Raw genomic sequence first — 24,300 nt, 5'->3', positions numbered from 1 at the left:
CTATTCTGTGTTTTGTTCTACTCTGTTTTATCGCATTATAAATTGTATTGCTATTTGATTGGTTCTGGTTAGATCCAACATGTGTCTCTTGTCTGTCTATATTAGGGAGGTGGTCCTACATAATCAGGCTCTCTGTCTGACCAGGCTGTCATGGAGGTGCTGAGTTTCATGTACCTTCCAGATAACAATTATATTGAGGTCCAGCTCGTTACACTTCTTGACCATGTTGGTGAGGTCCGCGGCTCTGTCCTCAGGGCTCTGAATCTTATGGCTTGATGATGTTCTGGATGATGTCACGAGCTTGGGCTCTGGGTTTCGGGGACGGCATCGAAAAAAGAAATCTCCACAGGGTGTAGAGGAACTGATGATCTGGTGAGGAGAAGCCAGAGGAGGGTAGAGAAACAAGTGCATGTTAGGAACATGACTTCATTACCAGCTATTTTTACTCATCTTCCCATATGCGTTTCCCCTACTGCTTACACGTTGCCATGGCGACATTTACGATGTGAATTTATGTGGACATGTAGGTTAATTTGCCTCCTTAATTAATTTTGGCTCTTTCAAACCTCAGGTGCGAAAAGATACAGTTAGGTCTATAAATATTTGGACATTGACATAATTTTCATCATTTTGGCTCTGTACACCACCACAATGGATTGAGTGAACGGTGTAGGAATTACAATACATTTTATATGTGGCACCCCCTTTTTAAGGGATCAAAAGTAATTGGACCAACTAACATAATCATAAATGTAATTGTTACTTTTAATAATTGGTTCCAAATCCTTTGCAGTCAATGACAGCCTGAAGTCTGGCACCCATAGACATCACCAGACGCTTGGTTTCGCTCTGCCAGGCCTCTACTACAACTGTCTTCAGTTCCTGCTTGTTCTTGGGACATTTTCCCTTCAGTTTTGTCTTCAGCAAGTGAAATGCATGCTCAATTGGATTCAGGTCAGGTGATTGACTTGGCCATTACAGAACATTCCACTTCTTTGCCTTAAAATATCCTTTGGTTGCTTTCGCAGAATGCTTCGGGTCATTGTCCATCTCCACTGTAAAGCGCCGTCCAATGAGTTCTGAAGCATTTGGCTGAATATGAGCAGATAATATTGCCCAAAACACTTCAGAATTCATCCTACTGCTTTTGTCAGCAGTCACATCATCAATAAATACAAGGGAACCAGTTCCATTGGCAGCCATATATGCCCACGCCATAACACTACCTCCAGCATGCTTCACTGATGAGGTAGTATGCTTTGGATCATGAGCAGTTCCTTCCCTTCTCCATACTCTTCTCTTCTCTTCCCATCATATTGGTACAAGTTGATCTTTGTCTCATCTGTCCATAGGATGTTGTTCCAGAGCTGTGCAAGCTCTTTTAGATGTTTTTTATGTTCTAATCTGGTCTTCCTGTTTTTGAGGCTCACCAATGGTTTACATCTTGTGGTGAACCCTCTGTATTTACTCTGGTGAAGTCTTCTCTTGATTGTTGACCTTGACACGGATACGCCTACCTCCTGGTGAGTGTTCTTGATCTGGCCAAATGTTGTGAAGGGGTTTTTCTTCATATGGGAAATAATTCTTCGGTCATCAACCACCGTTGTTTTCCGTGTCTTTTGGTGTTGCTGAGCTCACCACTGCGTTCTTTCTTTTTAAGAATGTACCAAACACTTGACTTGGCCACACCTAATGTTTTAGCTGTCTCTCTGATAGGTTTGTTTCGATTTTTCAGCCTAATGATAGCTTGCTTCACTGATTGTGACAACTCTTTGGACTTCATATTGAGAGTTGATAGCAACAGATTCCAAACACAAATACCACACTTGAAATGAACTCTAGACCTTTTATCTGCTCCTTGTCAATGAAATAACGAGGGAATAACACACACCTCGCCATGGAACAGCTGAGCAGCCAATTGTCCAATTACTTTTGGTCCCTTAAAAAAGGGGTGCCACATATAAAATTTGTTGTAATTCCTACACCGTTCACATGATTTGAATGTAAATACCCTCAAATTAAAGCTGTAAGTCTGCACCTAAAGCACATTTTGATTGTTTCATTCAAAATCCATTGTGGTGGTAATAGCCAAAATGATTAAAATTGTGTTAATGTCCAAATATGTATGGACCTAACTGAACATCCTAACACCAAGGAAATGCATGGTTTTTTTTCATCATTACTGTGTTATTTAGGGTTACAATCAATATTCTGTGATTACAATGAATCACATCATTATAGTGCCTTTCAGCTCATTGTTCTGGAATTTAGATTTGGTAAAGGTGAAATCAAAGTGAATGTTGGACTTCAATGCATCAGGTAGAAATAAACAAGACTTCAAATGACTGCTGCCCTGTGTATAGTTGATAGTTGATGGGTTGATAGACAACTGTTTGATAGTATACAGTTTAAAAAGAAGTTTCAACTATCCTAAATTAGCCAGAAAGTACCAACCACAAGAGACATCCAGAGAGGGAAATCGAGCCTGTGTATGAACAGTAAGCTCCAAAAGGATCAGACAAAAAGTTTAACAATTACAAAGTATTATAGTGAAAACATCTGACAGATTAAACTGACAGCATTGTAGAATTGTGGCAAACACCTCTTTCTCTTATATCAATGTGTACTTTGAAGTTACCCGTTCATTTCCCAGATTCAGGTCCGCGAAAGTGTATCTCTCTATGGCATCCGAGGTAGCTACAAACAAAAAAAACAGTCAAAGCTTTGCTCATTGAAAATTTCAAATTTAATCAAAGTAGATGATGTGATTTGTTTTTTTCTGTATGGAATTACCTTGTTGGGGCTTGCAACGTGTGGCCCTGAAACACAGCTTGGCTCTTTTTCTGCTGGTGAGTTTACAGTCTAAAGTTGAAGACAGAGGGAGACAGAGAGAAGCAGTGAGTGATACTGATAAACAGGTTTGTTTCAAAGAGAACATCACATGTTTAGATTTGGTAATAAGCCATATTTGACAGTTAAATATAGCTGTACAATAAGATATATATATATAATATAGAAAAAGAAGAAATATTGAAATAGACCATGGAAAGAAGAAAGAAGGAATAAGAAATAGAGCATGATGACTCGGTCTGTCAGACACACCTGTATCCCTGGCTGGGTTGATACACTTGATGAGACGCCAGTGTTGGCTGCTGCTGGACACCTGGACGATGTGGAACTCACGCACGCCAGACTCACTCTGAGAGCCGAGAGGAGGTAAATTCAAATAAAGTTTGAGCAGTGATTGGTTGTTCAACTTGACAGCAAAAGCAAAAAAAAACTGCATATGATAAATGTGCATCTCACCGTGTTGATGTTCTCCACGTCAATAAAGACCAGCGTTCCACCACTGCCTTTGGCATCTACACTGTGATGTGGAGGGACACTGCTGCGGGAGGCTGATGCTTGCACACTCAGAGACCGGCTGGCACAGATAAACACTGTGTGTCGTAACACCCGATGACTGCACATGAAGAGAGAGTATGTAAGAGATAATTGAAATGATTGCACGATCTGCTGGTTAATGCAGTGTCATTCCTCAGCCTACTTCCATAATTGTAAATTCCTAAATATTTTACAACTGGTATATTATAATATCAGTGCTTTCAATAAATGTCGGCTGTCAGCCAAAGACCAGAGTTATAGATATAGCTGTTGCCTGAAGCACTAGCACTTTTCTCTTTCCAAGTTATTTGTTTGTGGCCTTAGATTATTTGTACTTGGATTCTTACCAAGACATCAACTAGAGAAATATGTTTTATCGTAAATGCAGTTAATTACAAGAAATGTCCGAACCCTGTCCTCCTTGATACTAATAGCCATCAGTGCTGTTTACTGTAGGAAGGAACGTCCACACAAGGTAAAGAACAGATGAAGATCTTGAGTCTGTGCCCATACTGTTCAGGTATTTGAAAACATGGTTCCAGTGAAATGGATTGATATTGGTCTGATTGTTTGCTCTTATAAATGCAAATGTATCTATCCAGAGAAGCGCAGCGTGATCCAAGTATACATGTGCAGATTTTCTGTAGATTGAACATACTCCAAACTGATCATATTAACCGTTGTTGTATAAACTGCTTTTGTTTATGTTAAGATGAGTAGGATGCATCTAAACTCTTAAATTGCCTTCAAGCAGTTTCTCCAAATTGTATTACCTGATTTTGTTTCCTTTCTCCGTGCTCTGATAGTAAAACAGGAAGTTGATTTCATGGACCCCCTCCTGGTCTGGTCCTCTCAGCCACAGAGGTAATTGGATGGACTCCCCTGGTTGCAGTGCCTTCCCCCCTATTGGGATCTCCATCACACTGGATAGCTGACTGAAATCCTCCGCTGAAACCAACATCTCAGATGCCACAGAGCCTGGCTGTGGGGTCATGGCCAGTGTTTTATAGGCTGAGCAGTTCTCAGCAGAGGTCGGGCTGAGCGGCGTGAGGGGTGTTGTGGCCTGGCTGCCAAAGGTGTAGAAATCTGGGTGTGTGGACGCCACTCGCAGGCCACATAAAGGAACGTTGCTGACGTTGCAGAATTCAACGTAGGCCTTTCTGATCTCACCACACAGCAGAGCAGTGGGGAACTGCAGGAAGAAGACCTGACACACACACAAGCGTACACACACACACACAAACAGTTAAACATGCAGCATTGGCATAAGTAAATAACCCTTTATCTATATTCATATTTTGTAAGTGAGGAGTTCAGAGGTGTGCGGATGATGGCCAGAAAACTATTGTCTTTATAATAAACTACTCAATGACTGAATCAAGCTTTTGGGGTGAAATGTGCTGGAGACTTTTCTCATCACACTTACTGTGATCTTTTAGAGCACTGCATTGCTTGTGTTTGAGATCTACTGCAGTGGTATATTAATTAGATTAATAAGTACTAATTCAACATGGGGAAGTAAGGACACAGTCTCATATTTATGTGCTGATTATGAAATTTTAAGATTAAAGGATTTTGGGTTAGGGCTTTGCACTTTGAAGATAACTGATAAATCACATGACAGTATTTTTAAGAAAATGTTACAGAACAAACACAACTGCAATACTTTTTGTTTTCTGAGATAGACATTGCTTCCTTTTGGTAAAGCAGGTGCACTGAGGAGCTGAAGTTTGATGGAAAATATTATTAAATTGCATTGAATGAAGGTATCATCACACACCATGCTCAACATGTTTTTTTTGTATACGTGTCAGTCTTTAGATTTTCAAGACTGTTAGCATTGCATTGTGAATGAGCGTCTATATAGTCAGTGAGTCACTGTTACCTCCATCAAGGGCATGGATGACGTTATGATAGGATCCAGACGTCGATCAGGACCATGTCGAACCAACATCTTGTCCTCTTTGGTCAGGTTGAGCCGTGGGCCCTGGATCTTCAGATCCTGTTTTCCACGAACCACCATCAAATCCATTGTATGCTGGCCTGTAGGCAGGAGGACATCCACACCGTGTTAGTGTGGAGGAAAACACCAAACAATACAATACAATTCAGTCACCTACAGTCCACACTTCCACAGTCAAAAAAAACCTTTTAAATAAAACAATGGATGCTATATTAAAATGCTTTAAGCAGCTTAGCATATATGTCAGATTAATTGTTTGTATAGTTCCTTTAATGTAGTGACCAGCTTTCAAGAAACTCGTCATGGTTCAAATTAATTGGACACTTGGCGACTAATATTTTGTTCATTACTTGTGGCATTTAAATGTCAGTTAGTGCACAAAAAAGCCCATGTGATTGAGAGCTGCCATTTAATTGGAGGTGTTTTATATTGGTATTAGTAAAGAGGTGACGCGACAAAGTATATTTCAAAGAGGCATTGGTGTGAAGAGAAACTAAACAAATTACAAACAAGCTGGTCAACTGAGCAGACAAAGTCACAGATGACTGAAAAATCATTGGCTTGGAGGAAAAAAAAATCTTTGTGACTTTGGAGAAAGAGCTCCAGGATAGAGGCTGATGCTGGAACCTTATAGGATTCGCCACAAGATGTAACTAACTACTGGTACATCTCAAAAACAGACCAGGCTGCAGCAAAAAAGGATTTAAAAAAAAAAAAAGAGAGAATAGGGAGAATATCCTCGACTGGCTGAGTCAGTCAGAATGAGCAACGTTTCATCTGCTGAAGACAACACTAAAGAGCGGAGGATGTGAACCTACCTAAATCAAAGCTGAGACGTTATGATTTGTGTGTATTACCATCAGTGCTGGGAGCAATCTCTCCAGGGGAGGCTTCAGCCAGGTTGTACACCAAACCAACAATGTTCAGCTGTCCAGTTCTGTGTGGCAACAGCCTGAGTCGGGCCTGAAATCAGAAGTGCACAGTGACTGTTAATATCAAAGTTAATATCTAGATATCTGTACAGCCTCTCATGAGACATAGAAGGTACTGTCTAATTATTTTCTGGAGATTTTACAGACTAAAACTTTCAGTCATTTTGATGGCCTCTTTTCTTGTCTATAACAAGTGCAGCGGGGCCTTACTTGCTTCTTAAAATCCATGCACACATACACACTGAAAAACCTCAACTTAAATTTAGTAATGACATTTATTAAAACCTTTTCTAAATGGAGAAACCTGATATCCTCTGCGAGAGTTCTGATGAAAAAAACGGAGTTGTTAGCCAGGTAACCATATCAACTGGTGTCTATATTGCTTTTCATATGTGACAATATGCAGATAACAAAACGTGAGACAGGGACCCTATTGTTGGTAAAGAGTGAAGGAGAGATAATTACAGGTACATGTGGTCAGAATAATTCTAAGGTATGACTCAAGCGGAGGTTTCTCCCGTCTCCTGAATGTTTGGCTCTTGCAAAATTCATACACTTAAAAATCATGCTGTACCAATGCAGCTTGTCCAATCACTGTACCATAAATCTATTCCAGTTTCTGAAACAAGAGGAATAATCTGAATTCTCATGAGCATGGCTTTTTTTGTTAGTGTAGTTGCCTAAAGTAAAAAAGTTTCAGACAAACTTACAGCAAAATGTGTTACAGATTTAATACTCCATCGGGTCTAGGATCCCCTCTTCACTTGAATAATCAAAGATATTAGACAACTACTAATAAAATGCAGATACACAAGTTTATTAATCTTCACTTCCACCTATCACACATTTGCAATAGTCTTTGTGCAGCAGATCATAACAAACTATCAAAGCATCAAACAGCAAGACACTGCACTTGCAACTCTACAGTTTATCTTGAGTCATGTGAGGACCTTACCATTTTAGTCTCCTCAGGACCCATATGAAAATCAAGGATGGTCTCAGTGGTGACAATATCATCTTTCTGTGTCATCTGCAAGAGGAAAGACACCATGAAAATCTTAGTATTGGTTTTAAGTAAAAGTCACTACATGAAAAATGCCCAGGCTACCCACCCCTATATCCAAGGTCTCCTCATTAGTGATGAAATCTGCTTCCGACTCTTCAGTTGTTTCCACCTCTGATGGGGCGGAACCATCAGCAGTAAACCTCCAGAGGAGCGAGAGGTTGGACAGAGCCAGAGGAACCTTCAAAGGGTTCCTAAATGTCACCTCCACTATGACCGGCTCTGCATAAACAAGAATGTCCAGTTCAGTGATAGAATCATAATATGAGCCATCCTATTATAACTTGATAAAATAGGGATGCGGTGGTCGGGTCTTATGTTTCAGGCAAATACCACATATTAGTTGCACTCTCTAGCTCTGAAAACTTTGATGCATTTCATACTGTTTTTTCTCTCCCCACATTGCCTGTCTGCATCCCAAATACTGGTATGAAATAAAGTCAAAAATGCCCCAAAAACTCTGGCAACAAATAAATAGTAATTCCTGACTAACTGTCATGCATCTTTTACAAAATGTGTGTTTGAGTTACTAGCACTTAGGTGTAGACGATCAGGTAGCAGCCTATATACCATTTAAAAACTAGCCCCTCTGTGTCTTACCCTCCACCACAGCCAGTGGGTGGCGCAGGTTGTCCGTTTGGCTGTTCAGGCAGCACTGGCTGGGCTGGAAGTTTGCTGGGACAATTCCCCGATTGGCAGAAGCCACAATCTGCTCCTCAAGGCGGCACCACATGGCTGCCAAATCCTGGTCATATTCCTGGTCTAGGGACACATGAGTCGCTGCCTGTTTTTCCCCTGCACATGTCAGATAATTCGAATTAGTGCTTTATTGTTGAATATGATGACGAATAATATCTTTCTCTATAGTTGTATGGATGAAGCCTACGTTAAGCTTGGAAGAGATCAGAATTGATTAATCATTGTGTTACCTTCTGCAAAGCGGCGCTCATGTCCAAAGTAGACCCTTGTGGCCGAGCTGTGGATACAGGGAAGAGGCAGCTGGGGGAGGCGCAGCTCATTTCCCCCTATCACACTCTGAAAAGCACCCACACACACACACACCTTTGTGACTTATGCGACTACTTTTATCCTCTCGACCGGTTTTGATTTCATACATTCATTTTATTTGATTGTCTGTCTATAAAGAGTACTATACTCACTTTTCATTTGAAATCATTTTAAAGAAACCATAATTTGTATCTACAGTCACATGCTGGATGACCTTCCAGCCTGTGTCTGTTCCATCTTGTAAGAGGAATAACAAGCTAAACTTTCAGACACTCTAAACTTCAGCTGTGAACCAGTTTCCTCAATAGCTGAGTGTGCTGCTGTGCAGGCTACCACTTGAGCTTAGAGGTTACTGTGAATTGACATTTGATATAGAGTGTGCTTCATAAGGATAAGGATGGTGGCACAGTTTTCTCAATTACAGTTCTCTCTGTGCACCACCTTAATGGGTTTTAAATAAAATCATCAAGATGTGATTGAGGTATAGACTTTAAACTTTTACTCAAGGAGTTCAACCAAAAAAAGCAGATAAGCCATTTGGTAGTGCTAGCTGTGTTCATCATAGTAGTACCATCCAAGTGTCTACATTATGTGTAATGATATGTGATTTCAGCATTTATTATAAAAGAAGTGTCTGTAGTTACCTTATAAACATAGAGATATTCTCTAAGAAAGGCGCCCTGCTGCGTGGCCGTCTGTCTGCTATCATTGGTCAGGATCTGTTTGAAGGCTATAACAGCGTTGCCTGGTTGGCGAAGTGTGAAGGACTGACGGCCGATTGTGAAGTTGATATGGTCTTCGGCCAAAGACCAGCCCCTCTCCTTGTACACCTGCATGGCTTGGGAGTAACAGCGCAGTGCATGCCTCCTCTATATGTAGAGACAGAAGAGAGAGCAAGTGATAGGAGAAAGAAGTGTGTGTGAGGTAAACCCAGCAAGATAAAGAAAGAGGAAAACAATGAGTGTGATGTCCATTTAGTCAGCCCATTAGACATGATTCATAATAGGTTGCTGAAATCACAATTAAATTATTATTTGTCTTCCACATTTTCCAACTGAAATAAGTTTAACCTGACCCGAGTGTTTTCTTATTGTGAATTCAAGATGCCAGGATACCTGTCTCATATTCACATAGTACATTTAAGTTTGTGTATGTACATACATGGCATCAACTAGTCAGCCTTAAAATATAAGGAGATAAATAAAGGGAGAGTTATCCCGGAATGTGTCATAGACAAGCTCATCACAACATTCAGAGGTATAAACTTGGGCCCCAGTATCAGACCACATAGAACAGAGGTGGTTGAAGAGCTCACCTGTCCCGCTTTGCTGAAACGATGACCAGCCAGGATCATATGGAAGGCAAACTTGCGCACCATGGGGTTTCGCATATTAATAAAGCAATGGGCGGCCTGTTCCAACAGCAGAGCACTGCGCAGGTCAGAGTCCTATACAAAAAAAGTAACAACATTTTCAAAGCAGAATTAATCCAACAGATTTTCACTTGATCCTAGCTCTGTTTACTAATCAACCTAGATATTCCAGCTTACACAGACTGTAAAATTATTAATTAAGTATCTACCTACTATTTGTGCAAATATCTGTCTGTATGTATGTGGAACACATCTCGCAAACCAGTCATTTTATCGGCTTTAGACTTGGCATGTGTATCTTTAATGCCCCGAAGAAGTGCAGTGTCGAACCTTGTCCAAACTGGACATGTGATAGGTTGAACTTTAATTAAAAAAAATTAATTAACAAGCAAATATCGCTTTGGCGTCAATGGGGGGCAGGGCTAAACAGGCAGCCTGTGGAACAAGTTGAACATGTCTTTCTTCACAGCCTCTCATAGCCTTCAGATTATACTTTTTTTATTTCACCATATTGGCCTGACACATTCACATTCAAGGGTGCTATGTAATAGCAGCAGCGTTTATAAAATCACTTTTTACAATGTGTCTTCAAAGTAAAAGCACAATGTGTATACTAGGGGCGAGCCAGAAAAACTCTGAAACTATGATGTGTGGGGTTCCTCACCTCGCTGGTCATCTTTATGAGGAGGGTCGCAGCCTCAGAGTACTTTCCCTGACTCTTGAGTATTTCAGCACTGAGTAAAGCAGAACGCTCAGCCAACACCATGTTCCTGTAGAGGGCAGAAGGAAGAGTTGCTGTCAGGAGAACAAACTCTCATATCCTCCAATGGAGAGGCGATCACACGTGGATCACAGGACATTTAGACTAAAAACATGATGTAAATGACCGTGTTTCGAGTCAAATATAAATGTTGGGGCTTGCGGACAATTGGATGACACCTCAGGAGCAGTATGGAAGTATTTTCAGATGTTTCTGTTGTTTTTTTACAATTTGCGATGTTGTGTTCCCTCAAAATGCATTTTCATAGTGAAGAAAGGTTTGCAAGCTTCATGAGCATTTGGGAAAACTGTGATGATGTAAACCTGGTTCAGGTGAAGGGCCAAACAATACAGAGTGCCATGTATGCATGACTGATGTAGTAATATTAAACAGAGCCTTGAACTGAACAACAATCTTTGTAGTAACATCTGACTTAGTCTGGAAGTGGTCTTGCATTTTATCAGGTGCAGCCTGAAAATAATATACAATAGTTTTGTTACATTTTCTGAGTAGTGTTTATTGATAATTCAAAAATGCGATGGGATTTATGAACCTAAAACCCAGAGGATAACTGTTTTGCAGTCAGAGGGCCGAGGCGCACAGTGATCACACAATAATATGTGAATAACGATGAAAAAAATTATAAAAATAAACATAATGGCATATAAAGCAACTGAGCCTTTGGTTGGCCAAACCACGACTTCAAAATACTAGGATCATCTGTAAGTAAGCATTGAAGCCAGAAAAAAAATTATTTAATGAGGTCATACTTGCAGACATCCCTGTACGTCTGTATTGCGGTGTCCATGTAGTGAGATGGATATGGTCGGGGAGCTCCAGCCTGCAGAAAGGCTGACACTGCAGCCATTTCCTTGAGAGGATGACAGAATAGACGGGTTTTATCATGACAGGAGGGCAGAGAAAACAGAAGGATTGAGATTATGATTTCACATGTAGGATTTTAAGTGTAAAGGAGTGAGTCGTTTTTAACAGCAGAGAAAACTAATTCTCCTTCCTACAAATGACAACTTAAATGAATAAGCAACGACTGCTCAAGTCCATCCACTCAGGGTTTCAGCTGTTACAGCCTGTGTAATGTTAGATTTTACTGTGAAACTGACTCGACCAAACAAAATAACTGATGATCACAGTGTTTTGGCCAAAATTATTCAATCTCCCTGAAATTAAAGAAAAACATTGCCTGAATATAAGACTGTATTAGGTTTCCTGCCAATCTTCTTCTGACTTAAACATGTAGTGTGTGTCCGGCTGGGTTTTATGTACACAACAGCACTGAAAGGATCAACTTCAGCTGTTGCTGTTGAGCTGCAGTGACAACTTGGAGATGCAGGAGTGCATATTTCTTCCCGAGCCTAACGACTGTGCTCTATCAATAACCACACTAAGTTGACAGGATTACAAGTTTTGCTCAGCAAAAAAACCTGTGCTCACAACTTTCAAAAAAATTTGACATGAAGTTGAACGACAAGCTCGACAGTCCTGCTATAGATCAAGCTTTCTTAATGCGGCTTTAAAATTTAAATTGGGGTATTATTGCCATCAACACATGGTCCACATAAGAACAGAAAGACAGATGTATGTGAGTGTCCATGTTCTCACCAGTGCCCCTGCAGCATACAGCATGGCTTGGTCTGACAGGAAGTCTTTCTTGGCAGTGTGGTAACAGTTGTAGGCCAGCTCGTAGTGCTGAACTAGGAAGCACAGGTCGGCCATCTTTCTGATCTGCAACTCAGGGGCTTCTTGGGGATATCTGACATCATAGAAGTGAAAAACAAGTAGTGAAGGGTGTAGTTTGAATAAGACTCAAAACACTTTAAAATACAGTTACAGCCCTCATGTGTATAAATAAACAGGAGCCTGGTTTAAATTTCATATAAAGCAACAGAGAGCTTACAGAAGGCCACAGGTGCTCTTTGGTTCACTGATGCTCTTCTCCGGAGCTTTCCCACCACCAAACCACTTCTTGGTTGCAGTGAACAGAGACCGACTCAGACCTTTCCTGGACACCAGCTGCAGACAGAGAGGCAGATCATGTGTCTTAGTGCTGCAAGGAGGTTGAGAGGTGCTTAATGCAATAACTGCAACTCAGGGTTCAACAGTTATGGGGTAAAACACAAACCGCTTATCAAAAAAACATATGATGACATCACTGCTCCCAGAAATCACCCCCAAAAACAACATCACTTATTCCTTGCTTGGCCAAACTTTTCACGTAATTTAAATGATATATCTATTAATGTTTTTTTCAATATCATACAAACAATATCTAATGAAAACATTTCAAATGTGACAGTGAGAAGTGCAATTTGAAATCTACAGAAATTACATGCAGTTTGTTTAGTTGAATACAACATGGTAGGGGGTTAAGACCTGGCTATGTACCTGGTCGTTGAGTTGCCTAATGTTCTTCTCAATGTGTGGTAGGAGGCCTCTGGAGGTAAACTCTTGGATGAACTGTCGGATGTGGTCATGGTCGTTCAGGGTCAGACATGCCCCGTGGCTCCCTGCTCCTCCAGCCACACACTCTGGATCTCTTGCACCTTTCTTGACAGCAGTGTTAAATGCACTGAGAGTTTGTAGGCTCCCAGGGCTGCTCACTGTGTCTAGCTGGAGAGGATGGCTTTCCAGGCTGTTAGACACGCCATCTGATAGGAAACAGGAAACAACATCACAACATGACCTTTAGTCTTCCCTTGCTTTATCAGTGCTAGATTTTTCTCTGAACCAAAAAACTCACAGCAGCTGAATCAGAAAACTTGATACAAAACATTACAGGACTCTATATCCTGTTGCTTATGCAGGAGATTTTTTATTAAAGCTTTTTTTCAGTACACTAATTTATTTATTCAATTTCTGTCCTTTCAAAGAAACCTGTTTATAATAAACTTCTACTTTATTTGTATAGCACCTTTCATACAAGAAATGCAGCTCAAAGCACTTTTTGTAAGAATAATGTTTGAATATGGAGCGATTATAAGAGTAATTTTGCAGCTCATTCCATCTGTAGGGAGCATACAAATGTGACTATGTGACAATTCATGTTAAAAATATCATCTTGTAAAAACTGTAGTTATACTAGACCAAAGCAACAAGGCAGTGTTTGCAATAGACACATAAGCCATTTTATATATATTTATATACTATTTAAATGTATATGCTTATATACATACAACCATACATGTGAATATGGTCCAAATGTCGGAGACCATGTTAGTATATGAGGGATATGTTGAATTAACCGACCTTTTTCTGTTGAGTGAGGGTAGTCCACTTCAGCTGCACCGACACTGTTCTCAACTGGAGCACTATTCACAGTTAGATCATCAAGTATCTCCTGCAGTAAGGTTCAAGGTTAACACAAGGCATATTTTTAATGTCACATAACAGTCTAGTACTATGATCCATGTGTTGCAACCCTGCCATAACTGCTGTGATGAACTGAACTTATTGAATGAGTTAAAGCACATTTGTTTGGGTTGCACATGGTTCAGTCACAATCAGTCCTCTTTTGTTTGTAGGTTAGTGAAAGTGTCCTTAGGGCAAATCAAACTGTGACCATTGGTATGATATAAGCTGCAGCGATCATTCTGTCCATGACTGTAGTTACTTTGAAGATTCCCATGGCAATAAGCGTAACACACTTGAGTGTGTTATTGCCATCAGTGGCTTATACAGCCTTCCAGTCTCCCATCCTTGCAGACTTGACACCAACAGATCAAGCCACAACTTTAGTGTGGAAAGCCTCAGTCTGCAAGTCTGGAAGGCTGAACGCTTGGATTCTACTCAATGTCTCTAAAGCTTGAAGATTTACAAAGACACCACATTTTTGTTGGCGTACGCAATGATGCTGGACCAAGTGCAGTCACTGTATGGGTTAGGGTTAGGAAGCTGTGTTGCTTACCTGGTTGTGCAGATTATTCCTGTGTAGGTATTGACTCCAGGGGTCTGGAATCTGTTCGTCTTCTTCAGTCGACAAGGTACGAGAATTCATCTTCAACAGATAGCAGCCCTGAGGACCATACCTCTGTTTCATATCCTCATACACCGTTTCTGCCCTGGAGAGGAAAAAGGGAACACTTACTCTTACCAATGCCAAAATATGGTGAATGATATTCCATAAAAAAATGGAACATCAAGACTGACAATCTATAAATGTGAGTACTTAAGCTTCTTTCAATACCTCTGTTCATCCCCCTCACTCATGTCATGAAGTAAAACGTAGTACTTGAGCGTGTTGGGGATGAACCACTTGGGGTTAGTGTATTCTCCACTGTGCTGAATCCTGTGCTGCTCCTGGGAAAGCTTGAGGAACTGCTCCACAGGAACTGCCTCAGTGGAGGACACCACCAGTAGGCCTGTCACAATCAGGATGTCAAGGACACAACACTAAACCATTTTTCCGTTGATCATCAAGAGCAATCAGAGAATGGCAGATACAACCAACTATGAAGGTCTATTGGAGCAGAAGACTACTGTTAGAAATACTTAAACTATGTATCGTAAGTAACCATTTCATTGTACCGAGTACAGTTTCATGGATTTATCATATAATACAGTAACAGCATCATCTAATGCTATGAATACTCTAAATGGCATTGCCCTTACTTCCTTTGACACTGGTTGGAATTTGGGAGTTAACTTTGATCGCAATTTGTCCTTTGACTCACATTCAAACCAAATTTCAAGGACTTTTTCACCAACATATCATTGCAAAAATCAGGCACCTCCTGTCTCAGAAAGATGCAGAAACATAAGTCCACACCTTCGTTACTTCCTGACTTGAATATTGTAGTTCCATATTATCAGGCTCCACACGTAAGTCTTATAATACTCTACAGTTTAACCAAATTGCTGAAGCACTTGTACCTACAAGAACCGGGAAAAGAGATCACATTTCTCCTATAATAGCTTCACTACACTGGCTTCCCGTTAAATTTAGAACAACATTTAAAATCCTCATCTGCAAAGCCTTTGATAACATGGCACAATCACCCCTTGAAGAGCTCATTGTACCATAACCACACAACTAGAGCACCGAGCTCCCAGAATTCAGGCTTACTTGTCGTACCTAAAGTCTCCAAAAGTAGAGTGGATTATTATTTTGACTAGACTGAATAGATATACAATATGCCTAATTAAATAGACAACCATTTTTGGCAATACTGCTATACTTGAAACATTAATATACCTCTCTAACTTACGTCAGACACTTTCTTTTCTCATCAATGTTGTAAATAGTTATTTTGTGGATGTACTCTGTAACAAGTGCAATCTATTGCATTCGGTGAGGTTTCTACATTCCCCCTGCTAATGGGCAATTTTTGGTAGTTTTACCTTACTGTTGCTGAGGGTTAAGGGCAGAGGAGGTAACACCTTGTTAAGCCCTGGTAGACAAATTTTGACTTGTGAATATGGGTTATACAAATACAATTTGATTGAATGATTAATAGATAACAGCATTTGTGGTAGTGATAAATTTTAATCTAGTTACAAAAGAGTTAAAATACTATGTAATTGATCTATCTTTCCCAATTGATATTGCAACTTCAGCTTCTATTGCAAATATCATCAAAAAATAAATTATTGATACATTTTTTGAGGAAATGAAATAGTTGCATACTTGAGTTATATTCAAATGCAATCATGGTCTGTGATATATTCAATAACCTATTATAGATGATAATGACAAACTCCTGGTATTCATATGATGATCCTATATACACTGACTAGACAAGCGTATCGACCCAGAATGCCAAAGGTCCAGGATCAGAACCTTCCAAGACCATGACAGTTTCCCTAATATCCGACATTTGTTTTAAAATATTACCAAACTGATTTAAATTAACAGACTGTGTCACGTTCTTCTAAAAATAAGTGAGAAGTCCAAAATGGTATTGCAACTCTGAGCCCAAACAAAGCTAAATCTTATTATAATTCTAAAGATTGACCTGACCAGAGCATGTTGACTCTTGATGACCCAGTTTTGTATCCTGATTGAAGGATACAGGCGAGGTAGTGATTGAGGAACTCGTGGTCAGAGGCAGGCATTGATTGTAGGAAGTTCTCTCTGTAGGTTTCAAACCAGGGCGTTGTTGCTAGAAACACAAATATAAAGTGAGAGATTATATACATCCATTGTTTAATACTTACATAGCTTTTGGTGTCTAGCTGATAAGTAAAACAATCCTTGCTACGTGCCTATTACTAAAGTAGCTGTATCCCATATTCATCAAGGTAAAAAAACTTGCACTGACAAGTGATAAGTTGCGTTTTCATCTTTAAGCCTTAATATGTCATAGCTTTTTATGAGTTGCTATACCAAACAAGCACAGAGAAAATTGGTGAAGGGCCCACTCATTTTGGTTGGGATTTAGTTGTGTTTGCAGATTTCTTAAACTGCCACCTATCCTCTGTAAAAACAGGGGTATGGCTTTATAAAAATTGAATAAACCCAGCACCAATACTGCACCTGATTGATTTTGGACAAAGTAAGCTAATAAGCATGTCCCATGTCACAAAAATATATTTTTAAATAAAGATGACATAGTGGAACTGGGTGCACATGTATATGTTTTTCCTCCAATGTCCCATTTTTCCATCCAGTAAGCTATATATGTGCCCTCTAACCTATATTTGCAAACTGATACCATTCTTTGACTCTTCAGACCTGTCAAAAGGAACAAGTGAAATTTCAATGATTGCCTTGCATTGATGAGGTGCTCCAACACAGGAACAATTACAACACAAATGTAAATTGCAGCACCCTTTTTATATATTGATATAACATGTTACAGTTTTAAAAATAATTACATGAGGACCTGTAAACCATCACCCGCAATGACATGTCAATATTATTTATTCCACACGTAAAAAACGTTAAAAACAAATTTATAACGCCTATATATCTCTCAAAGTAAAACATACTTCAGTAAATAAACCATTCATGGCTGCAATGTTAATAAAAAGAATGATATCAGTCATAACTCATTAACAGGAATTTTGAGTTAATTCTTATAAAATCAGCCTATAATAGAAATTTGTTTAGATAATACAAGCAAGGAAACACAAGAAAAAGTTCCATAAGATAAGATCACCGTGTATTGTAGAACAGTGTGTGCACTGCTCTACGTATGAGAGAAGTGTACATTCTTCTTGTATAAATACCAGTTTGTGTGTGGAAGATGGCAGGTGCCTGGCTTTGTGTGTATGCATTGGTATCTTCTAATAGTTACAAGACAAGTTATAATAAGATGTGTCACATCTCAAAAAACCTCCGCCACTGTGTATGAAGCAGAGACACCCAAAATTCACTGCAGCTATTGGAAACTAGAGGGAGAGGAGGAAGGCAGGTGTGGAGTTCGACTATCCACACATGAGCCATGAGACAGTGATACCTGTGCAGTGCTCTGAGGTGCTGACTTCCAACAGTGTTTCTCTCCAGACACTGTACCATGGGAGGCTAGCTTTAAGAGAGTGATCTGATAGGTGGAAGCAGAGAGCCAGGGCTAATGTTAGTTACATCCCATTTCCTTCAAGGTCCATTCATTCTAAATCAGTTTACAGATGATCAACGGAAAAACCAGGGAGAAGAGTCATAGTAGAGGTTGGACAAGTCATTATTGAAGTCCCAAAGGCTTTTGTCATATCATTTAAGTTTAACTTCTAAAAATGCTAATGGTGTCATTATAATAGTACAGATCAGACTCAAAAGTGTCAGTAATTCTCAAATAAATTGACAGTTCTCTTATTTTACTTCTTTCCAATTATTTCATACAGTCAAGACCAGACTGTAAATGCTAAAGGCATAGTTTTTCAGTAAAGGGGAAGATAGCCAAATGAGTGGTAGATGATAAGCATTATACCACTTGTAACTTACTGAATCTTATTGACTTTGGCAGTAGCCTGTCAAATGTATACAGATACATTTCTGTAACTCTTTTAGGGAGGTCCTTAACTTGAAGTGGGCACAGGCCATAAACACACAAAAACAGTGAGTTCTACTATAAACAGTGTTAAAGCTTTGTGATTATAGGCCCATGTTGCAGTTTACATTTATGTCTGTCCAGAATCTAATATATGAAAGATATATCAAATATAGATTGATAGACAGATAGATACAGTTGACTCTGGATTTATGAAATGCAGTTGATCATAATTAGCATTTTAATTATTTAGTTATGGCCAAACGTTTGACTAATTAGGTCACATTGACCTTGACCTCTGACTTTTGCTCATTAAAATCTCATCAGTTCAATCTTGAGTCTATCAATATTTGTGCCAAAGAGGAATGAAGGATCTCCCCCAGAGAAGCACTGATATATAGTGTTCAGAGTGGGATGGGCGGCTAGACAACACAAACAATTGGATTAGTTTGTTAATTAGTAACTACGGTGTATTTTCTTTTTGCCTATGAAGGAGTCACCTTTTTAACACAATTACCAATAATAATAATTCCAGTGCAATAGTTGGTGATAGAGCTTTTCAACTGCATATTGTCCCTCGGTACATAACTCAAAAATAAATCATTAACTGCACACAATAGTTTGTTTATGTAATGTGTTTTGGTGATGACAATTGGCTGATATATACAATATAATTAACTTTTACAAGCTCTTGTCCTTACCACTGAAGTTGAGGTCATAATCTCCTGCTGTGATGGCATTGGTCACAGCGCCCTCTTGCGGCTGACAAGCTAACACCACTTCATTGAGCAGCCGGCGCTGAGTGGGGCTTAGGGCAGCAGATGCTGTGTTTGGGCTCGTCACCACATTATTGATGCAGATACGCACGTTTTTCACGACCTGCAACTGGTTATTGGGGTCCCGGATGTGACCTAGAGGAGACAAATACTTTGTTCAGTCACTCAGGAGAGTAAATCACTGCATCACACAGTATTAAAAAAAAAAAAAAGAGTACTTTTCTTCTTGATGACCACTCAAAGCGCTTTACAGTATATTGGCCGTTCACACACACACACACATTCATAAAGTGCATCTATTAGCATCACTTTTTCTTTCTACGACGGGCAATTCGGGGTTCAGCATCTTGCCCAAGGAGACTTTGGCAAGCCGATGGGGAAGACTAGGGATCGAACTGTTAAACTTCTGTTAGATCGCTTTACCACTAAGCCACAGCCTCCCAAATATATTGTGTATTTCTGTTGTGACGTTGGTCTTCTTGTGGTCACAATTCTACTACTGCAGTGGTTCCCAAACTTTTTACAGTCCCGTACCCCTTCAGACATTCAATCTCCAGCTATGTACCACCACCCCCGTTTTTTTTCATGTTTGTAACCCCCCCCCCCCCCCCAAACTCAAACTAACTCTAACCTTTCCTTCATTTTAAACTGTGCTTGCAACCTCATCAAGTGTAATTTAAAATGAACATTATTACACCTGCTAATGTGGCAAGTTCTTGTCAAGGTGCCAACACCAACCCAAAGCTCAAACCTTCAGTTGCCACTGCACTTCCTGTGGTCCTCAGATATACACCTGCCAAGTTTGAAGTCAATCAGATGAACATTTGTCAGAGAGATTTCTCCATTAAGGATGAATTTGATGAACTTTATCATATTGCTGGCTAAATACATTCATGGATCTCTTTCCAATCACAGATATTATCTCTAGTCTTTGAGAATGACTGCAGTACATTTTAAGTATTTGTACTTTGATGATTGAAAGCCATGCATCCAAGGGGAGAACAGGCACACACTCAACAGCCTAAGACAGATATCATGATTAACACTTGATTTGTCAAAAACGTTAATAATAGTTAGCTTTTGTTTAACAAAATAGTATTTTATACCCTAAAATTAATAGCTTTGTACATGATTATTGCCCCTAAATGTTGCTGTTGAAGGTAAAATAAATTATTCAAATTCAAGGAGTAAACAGCACTACTGTTAAATATTTTAAATCCAATAGACTGTCCAGAGTGATTGATGAGGTTAAATCATAGTTAACTCTTAAATTACAGAAAAAAGATAATGAAGAGACACTGACAATCGGAGGTTGGAAGCCTACAACTCACCAATAGAGACTAACGAAGGTCCATGAGAGAGCCTATAAAATAACATCCCACTTTTACATTTACAGTTATGTTTTTACTTCAAATTGTCATAATGGTTTCTTTAAGGCAAATTTGATTCATTGCCATGCATCATGCTGGCACCTTCTGTCTGGTCTACCTTAAGAGGGTCCCTGACCTTCTTTTATTGGAGTTTCGTTGGATTACGTCATATAAATAATTGTTTTGATTTATATGAGAAGGTTTTATAAGTGAACAAATTTGTCAAAGATCTGTGGTCTGTTTTGATTTTTTGTCAACATGTTGTTTCCTCCCCAGGGATAATAAGTTGCGCTGTGCTACAGTCCCACAGACACATTAAGGCAGTGAAGCTGTTGTTGTGACTCTTGCTGCATATTCTTCTATTAATGACATGTTGCCAGTATGAGACAAAGAAGGACTCGCTTGAAGGATCATTTCTTTTTTTTTAAAGGACCAGCCAATACTGAGACACACAGAATGCATATATTTCTGTGATTGGGAGAGCAAGAAAATGAAAAACTAGTGCGGATGATTTATGGCTGTAAAAAATAAATATCTGGTCTACTGTTCAACGCAGACCCATAATTTGTGGACTCATCGTTACTGATGTGATGTTGATGTCGTGTGGCAGACAACTGTGTGCATTACTGTGTGGCATCATCTTTCTCACTAGTAACCTGGGAATAAAAGCCAATAATACCGAGTTGGGTGTGGCAATTCTTCTTTAGGAATATTATTATGTATGTTAGGTGGAGTATTATATATAACTTTGCTCCACTTTGCCTGTGGCAGAGTCTTCAGCTATATGTGCCACCGATTGTACTTCAGTCTGTCTTGGGGGATCTTTCACATGTGGCTCTCTATGGAGGTTTCTACGATTTTTCCTCTCTTTAGTTTTTTTGTAGTTTTCCCTTACTCTCCTTCGCTTTAATAAGCCCGATGAGACAAATTGTGATTCATGAATGGTGGCTATAAAAATACAATTTGATTGACTGATTGATAGTTTTGCTTTATTCTCTTCCCTAATGAAGCAACTTAAATATTTTGCCAACAAGTAGAATGTGGGGATTAATTAATGATTCATCAAGTAAATTAGAATTTAAATTATAGACCGGATCATAATTAGATCTGCTGAGGCCAACCTCCTTCAGGTCCCTAGGACCAAGTGCCAAACCTGGTAAGTGACAGGGAGTTTTCGGTCTCCGCCCCCACACTGTTATTATTTTAAAAGGCCCTCAAAACCCACCTCTTCAGACTTGCCTTCCCCAGCTTAACCCTACCTCATGTTTTCATTCTCTTATTCTACATTATAAGCATGTTCTTTTATTTGTTTTAAAGAGTTAGATGTTTTCCTTGTGTTATCCTATCCTATGTAAAGCTTATTTGAGAGCTATAGTGACAATGGCAGAAACAAGTTATGACCTGCAGATAATAATGTGATGAAGTTTTAAATCTAATGCAGCAAATCTCCCCACAGGCTGCAGGAAGTCTTTAATAATATCCACAGGCGAACAAGCAACAGTCGGCTGTGTCCCTGGTGAGAATCAAAGCTCATGCTTAGGAGTAGGGGAGGTATTGTGGCAAAATAAAGGAATAAACAACATAAAGTGTCTCAGTAAGGTGTTGGGCCACCAGAAGAGTTACAATGCTCCTTGACATTAATTTTGAAGTGTGGAAGTGTACTGAAGGGATGAAGACCATTCTTCCAAAACAAAGTTCATCACTTGGTGTTTCATCACGGTCACAGGTGGTGGAGAGAGCTGTCCAACGTCTCGTATCGGCTGTGGCAAATGATTCACATAATTTCCCTACTCATTAAACCAGTAAAGGACTCCCTGTGTCCTATGGATCAATTACATTTTGTTATTCTATTCCTTGATTCAATATTTCTTTAATTTGTCGCCCCTCTGAACATCATCATCATCGTCATCCGCTTATCCGGGGTCGGGTCGCGGGGGGAGCAGCTCAAGCAGGGGGCCCCAGACTTCCCTTTCCCGGGCCACATTGACCAGCTCTGACGGGGGGATCCCGAGGCGTTCCCAGGCCAGTGTTGAGATATAATCTCTCCACCTACTCCTGGGTCTTCCCCGAGGTCTCCTCCACACTGGACGTGCCTGAAAAACCTCCCAAGGGAGGCGCCCAGTGGGCATCCTTACCAGATGCCCGAACCACCTCAGCTGACTCCTTTCTAAGTAAAGGAGCAGCGGCTCTAATCCGAGTTCCTCACGGATGACTGAGCTTCTCACCCTATCCCTAAGGGAGACGCCAGCCACCTTTCTGAGAAAACTCATCTCGGCCGCTTGTACCCGCGATCTCGTCCTTTCGGTCCCTCTGAACAAGTTTTTGCCATTAAATACTAGATAAACAGATCTGTAACTCGTCAAATTCAGGTTTAAGCAAGACCTGTGTTGATCTAATATTTCACGTCAAATGGCTGCTGTGAAAAGGATTTATATGAGAACTTGATGATTATTTAGAGTTGTGCTAATTTCATTTACATGGCTGACAGTGAAGTGAATTCTGACCTCAATGAAGGAGGATATTTAAGTTTATATCAGTGTAAACCTTATTCATATCAAACTCTCTAAAACATAAGTAGACAAAATTAGAACCTTTTACATTGATAACAGTTTGTTAAGTGTGTGTGGACAGTAACTAAAGCCCATTAGCCAATTAGCTTGCTCACTACCCCAGCAAACGATGGAACAGCAACAGAAGAATTAGCTGTCCGTCTGAACGTTATCCTACAGGTGAGCTTTCAGAGACTGTCAGGGGTCCCTCGGTCTTCGCTGGTGTCTTGTGTTGACTTTATTTCTCCTCCTGTCAACACACAGCTGCTTAGTCACAGTCCAGTCTGCTAGCAGTCTGTTAGCGAAGAGCTAACGTCGATGTGACATCAGGCTAAAGATGCTAGTTATCGGATGCAGCTCGGTTTGTGACAGCGCAAGGGCGACAGACCACGGACAGAGTGGGTCCTAAACAGCGGTCCTTACCTTCGGACGTCAGTCTGCAGAAAGGCCTCAGCAACTCGGCGAAATTCAGATTGTTTTTGCGAGTCACTCTCTCCGCTTCTTCGCTGCATAGGGCGGCCACCATCGGGACAAACGAGTCCTGGACGAACTCCTGCACAGATTGAACACATTGCGCCATGTCGGAGCAGCGTCAGCAGCAGCTTACAAACAGCACTAGTCAGTTGTCCTATAATGTAGTAGATCTGGACTATTTCATTGCTAATGGCAAGTCCTTCTCTATTTGCAGACAACAGCCATGTTGAATTCGCCAACCCACTTCCTGTGTAGCGCTAAGACAGTCAGGTGACGCCTGACAGCGCCTTTGCCGGGTTCACACCGGACGCGGAAGCGACGCCGAAGTATGCTTCTCCGAGTCCGTTGCGGACTGACGGACGGACGGATCGGACGGACCCTTTTTGATCTATAGTTCTACGAGCCTTTTTGTTGTGAAAACAATTCACCGCCAGAACAGTAGATGGCGCAAGTCGATCTTAGAGAAGCCTACGTCATGAGGTATATAGAAGAAGTCCACGCTGGTTTATTTACGTCCTCCCGGCTCCTCACACACAGTATACGATGGTAACTAACAGAAAAAGGATGTTGATGACGCGACAGTTTTTGCTGAAATAAAGTGACACCCAGCGGGTCATAATGCTTATGTTATTGTGTCTTAACGCAGCGGTTCCCCGGTCTTGTTTCCAAACTGCGTTGCTAATTCAACAGCTGCAACAGCTTGAAG

General features: G+C 40.2%; 1 protein-coding gene across 2 annotated transcripts in view; it reads right to left on the bottom strand.

Annotated features, from left to right (window-relative positions):
- Positions 1-23,857, bottom strand: part of trappc8 (trafficking protein particle complex subunit 8) — a 29,291-nt gene extending 5,434 nt beyond the window's left edge. The window contains exons 1-26 of one of the 2 annotated variants that reach the window (XM_062395216.1): positions 23,544-23,857; positions 19,127-19,336; positions 17,898-17,981; positions 16,509-16,598; positions 14,684-14,858; positions 14,405-14,558; positions 13,747-13,837; positions 12,886-13,148; positions 12,398-12,513; positions 12,103-12,253; positions 11,253-11,353; positions 10,387-10,492; positions 9,666-9,797; positions 8,995-9,219; positions 8,272-8,377; positions 7,943-8,137; positions 7,392-7,564; positions 7,235-7,309; positions 6,205-6,310; positions 5,270-5,427; positions 4,158-4,591; positions 3,307-3,463; positions 3,103-3,199; positions 2,794-2,862; positions 2,639-2,697; positions 175-369 (exon numbers count right to left, since the gene is read on the bottom strand). In XM_062395216.1, coding sequence (XP_062251200.1) covers positions 175-369; positions 2,639-2,697; positions 2,794-2,862; positions 3,103-3,199; positions 3,307-3,463; positions 4,158-4,591; positions 5,270-5,427; positions 6,205-6,310; positions 7,235-7,309; positions 7,392-7,564; positions 7,943-8,137; positions 8,272-8,377; positions 8,995-9,219; positions 9,666-9,797; positions 10,387-10,492; positions 11,253-11,353; positions 12,103-12,253; positions 12,398-12,513; positions 12,886-13,148; positions 13,747-13,837; positions 14,405-14,558; positions 14,684-14,858; positions 16,509-16,598; positions 17,898-17,981; positions 19,127-19,336; positions 23,544-23,700 — 3,879 coding nt within the window. In that variant the 5' untranslated portion in view covers positions 23,701-23,857. The remainder of the gene's footprint in view (positions 1-174; positions 370-2,638; positions 2,698-2,793; positions 2,863-3,102; positions 3,200-3,306; positions 3,464-4,157; positions 4,592-5,269; positions 5,428-6,204; positions 6,311-7,234; positions 7,310-7,391; positions 7,565-7,942; positions 8,138-8,271; positions 8,378-8,994; positions 9,220-9,665; positions 9,798-10,386; positions 10,493-11,252; positions 11,354-12,102; positions 12,254-12,397; positions 12,514-12,885; positions 13,149-13,746; positions 13,838-14,404; positions 14,559-14,683; positions 14,859-16,508; positions 16,599-17,897; positions 17,982-19,126; positions 19,337-23,543) is intronic. The other variant, XM_062395217.1, reaches the window with a different exon arrangement.
- Between the last annotated feature and the right edge of the window lie 443 nt (positions 23,858-24,300).

The sequence above is a fragment of the Platichthys flesus genome, chromosome 9 (genome assembly GCF_949316205.1).
Source record: "Platichthys flesus chromosome 9, fPlaFle2.1, whole genome shotgun sequence".
Lineage (NCBI taxonomy): Eukaryota > Metazoa > Chordata > Actinopteri > Pleuronectiformes > Pleuronectidae > Platichthys > Platichthys flesus.
This window is presented reverse-complemented; position numbering and strand designations above follow the sequence as displayed.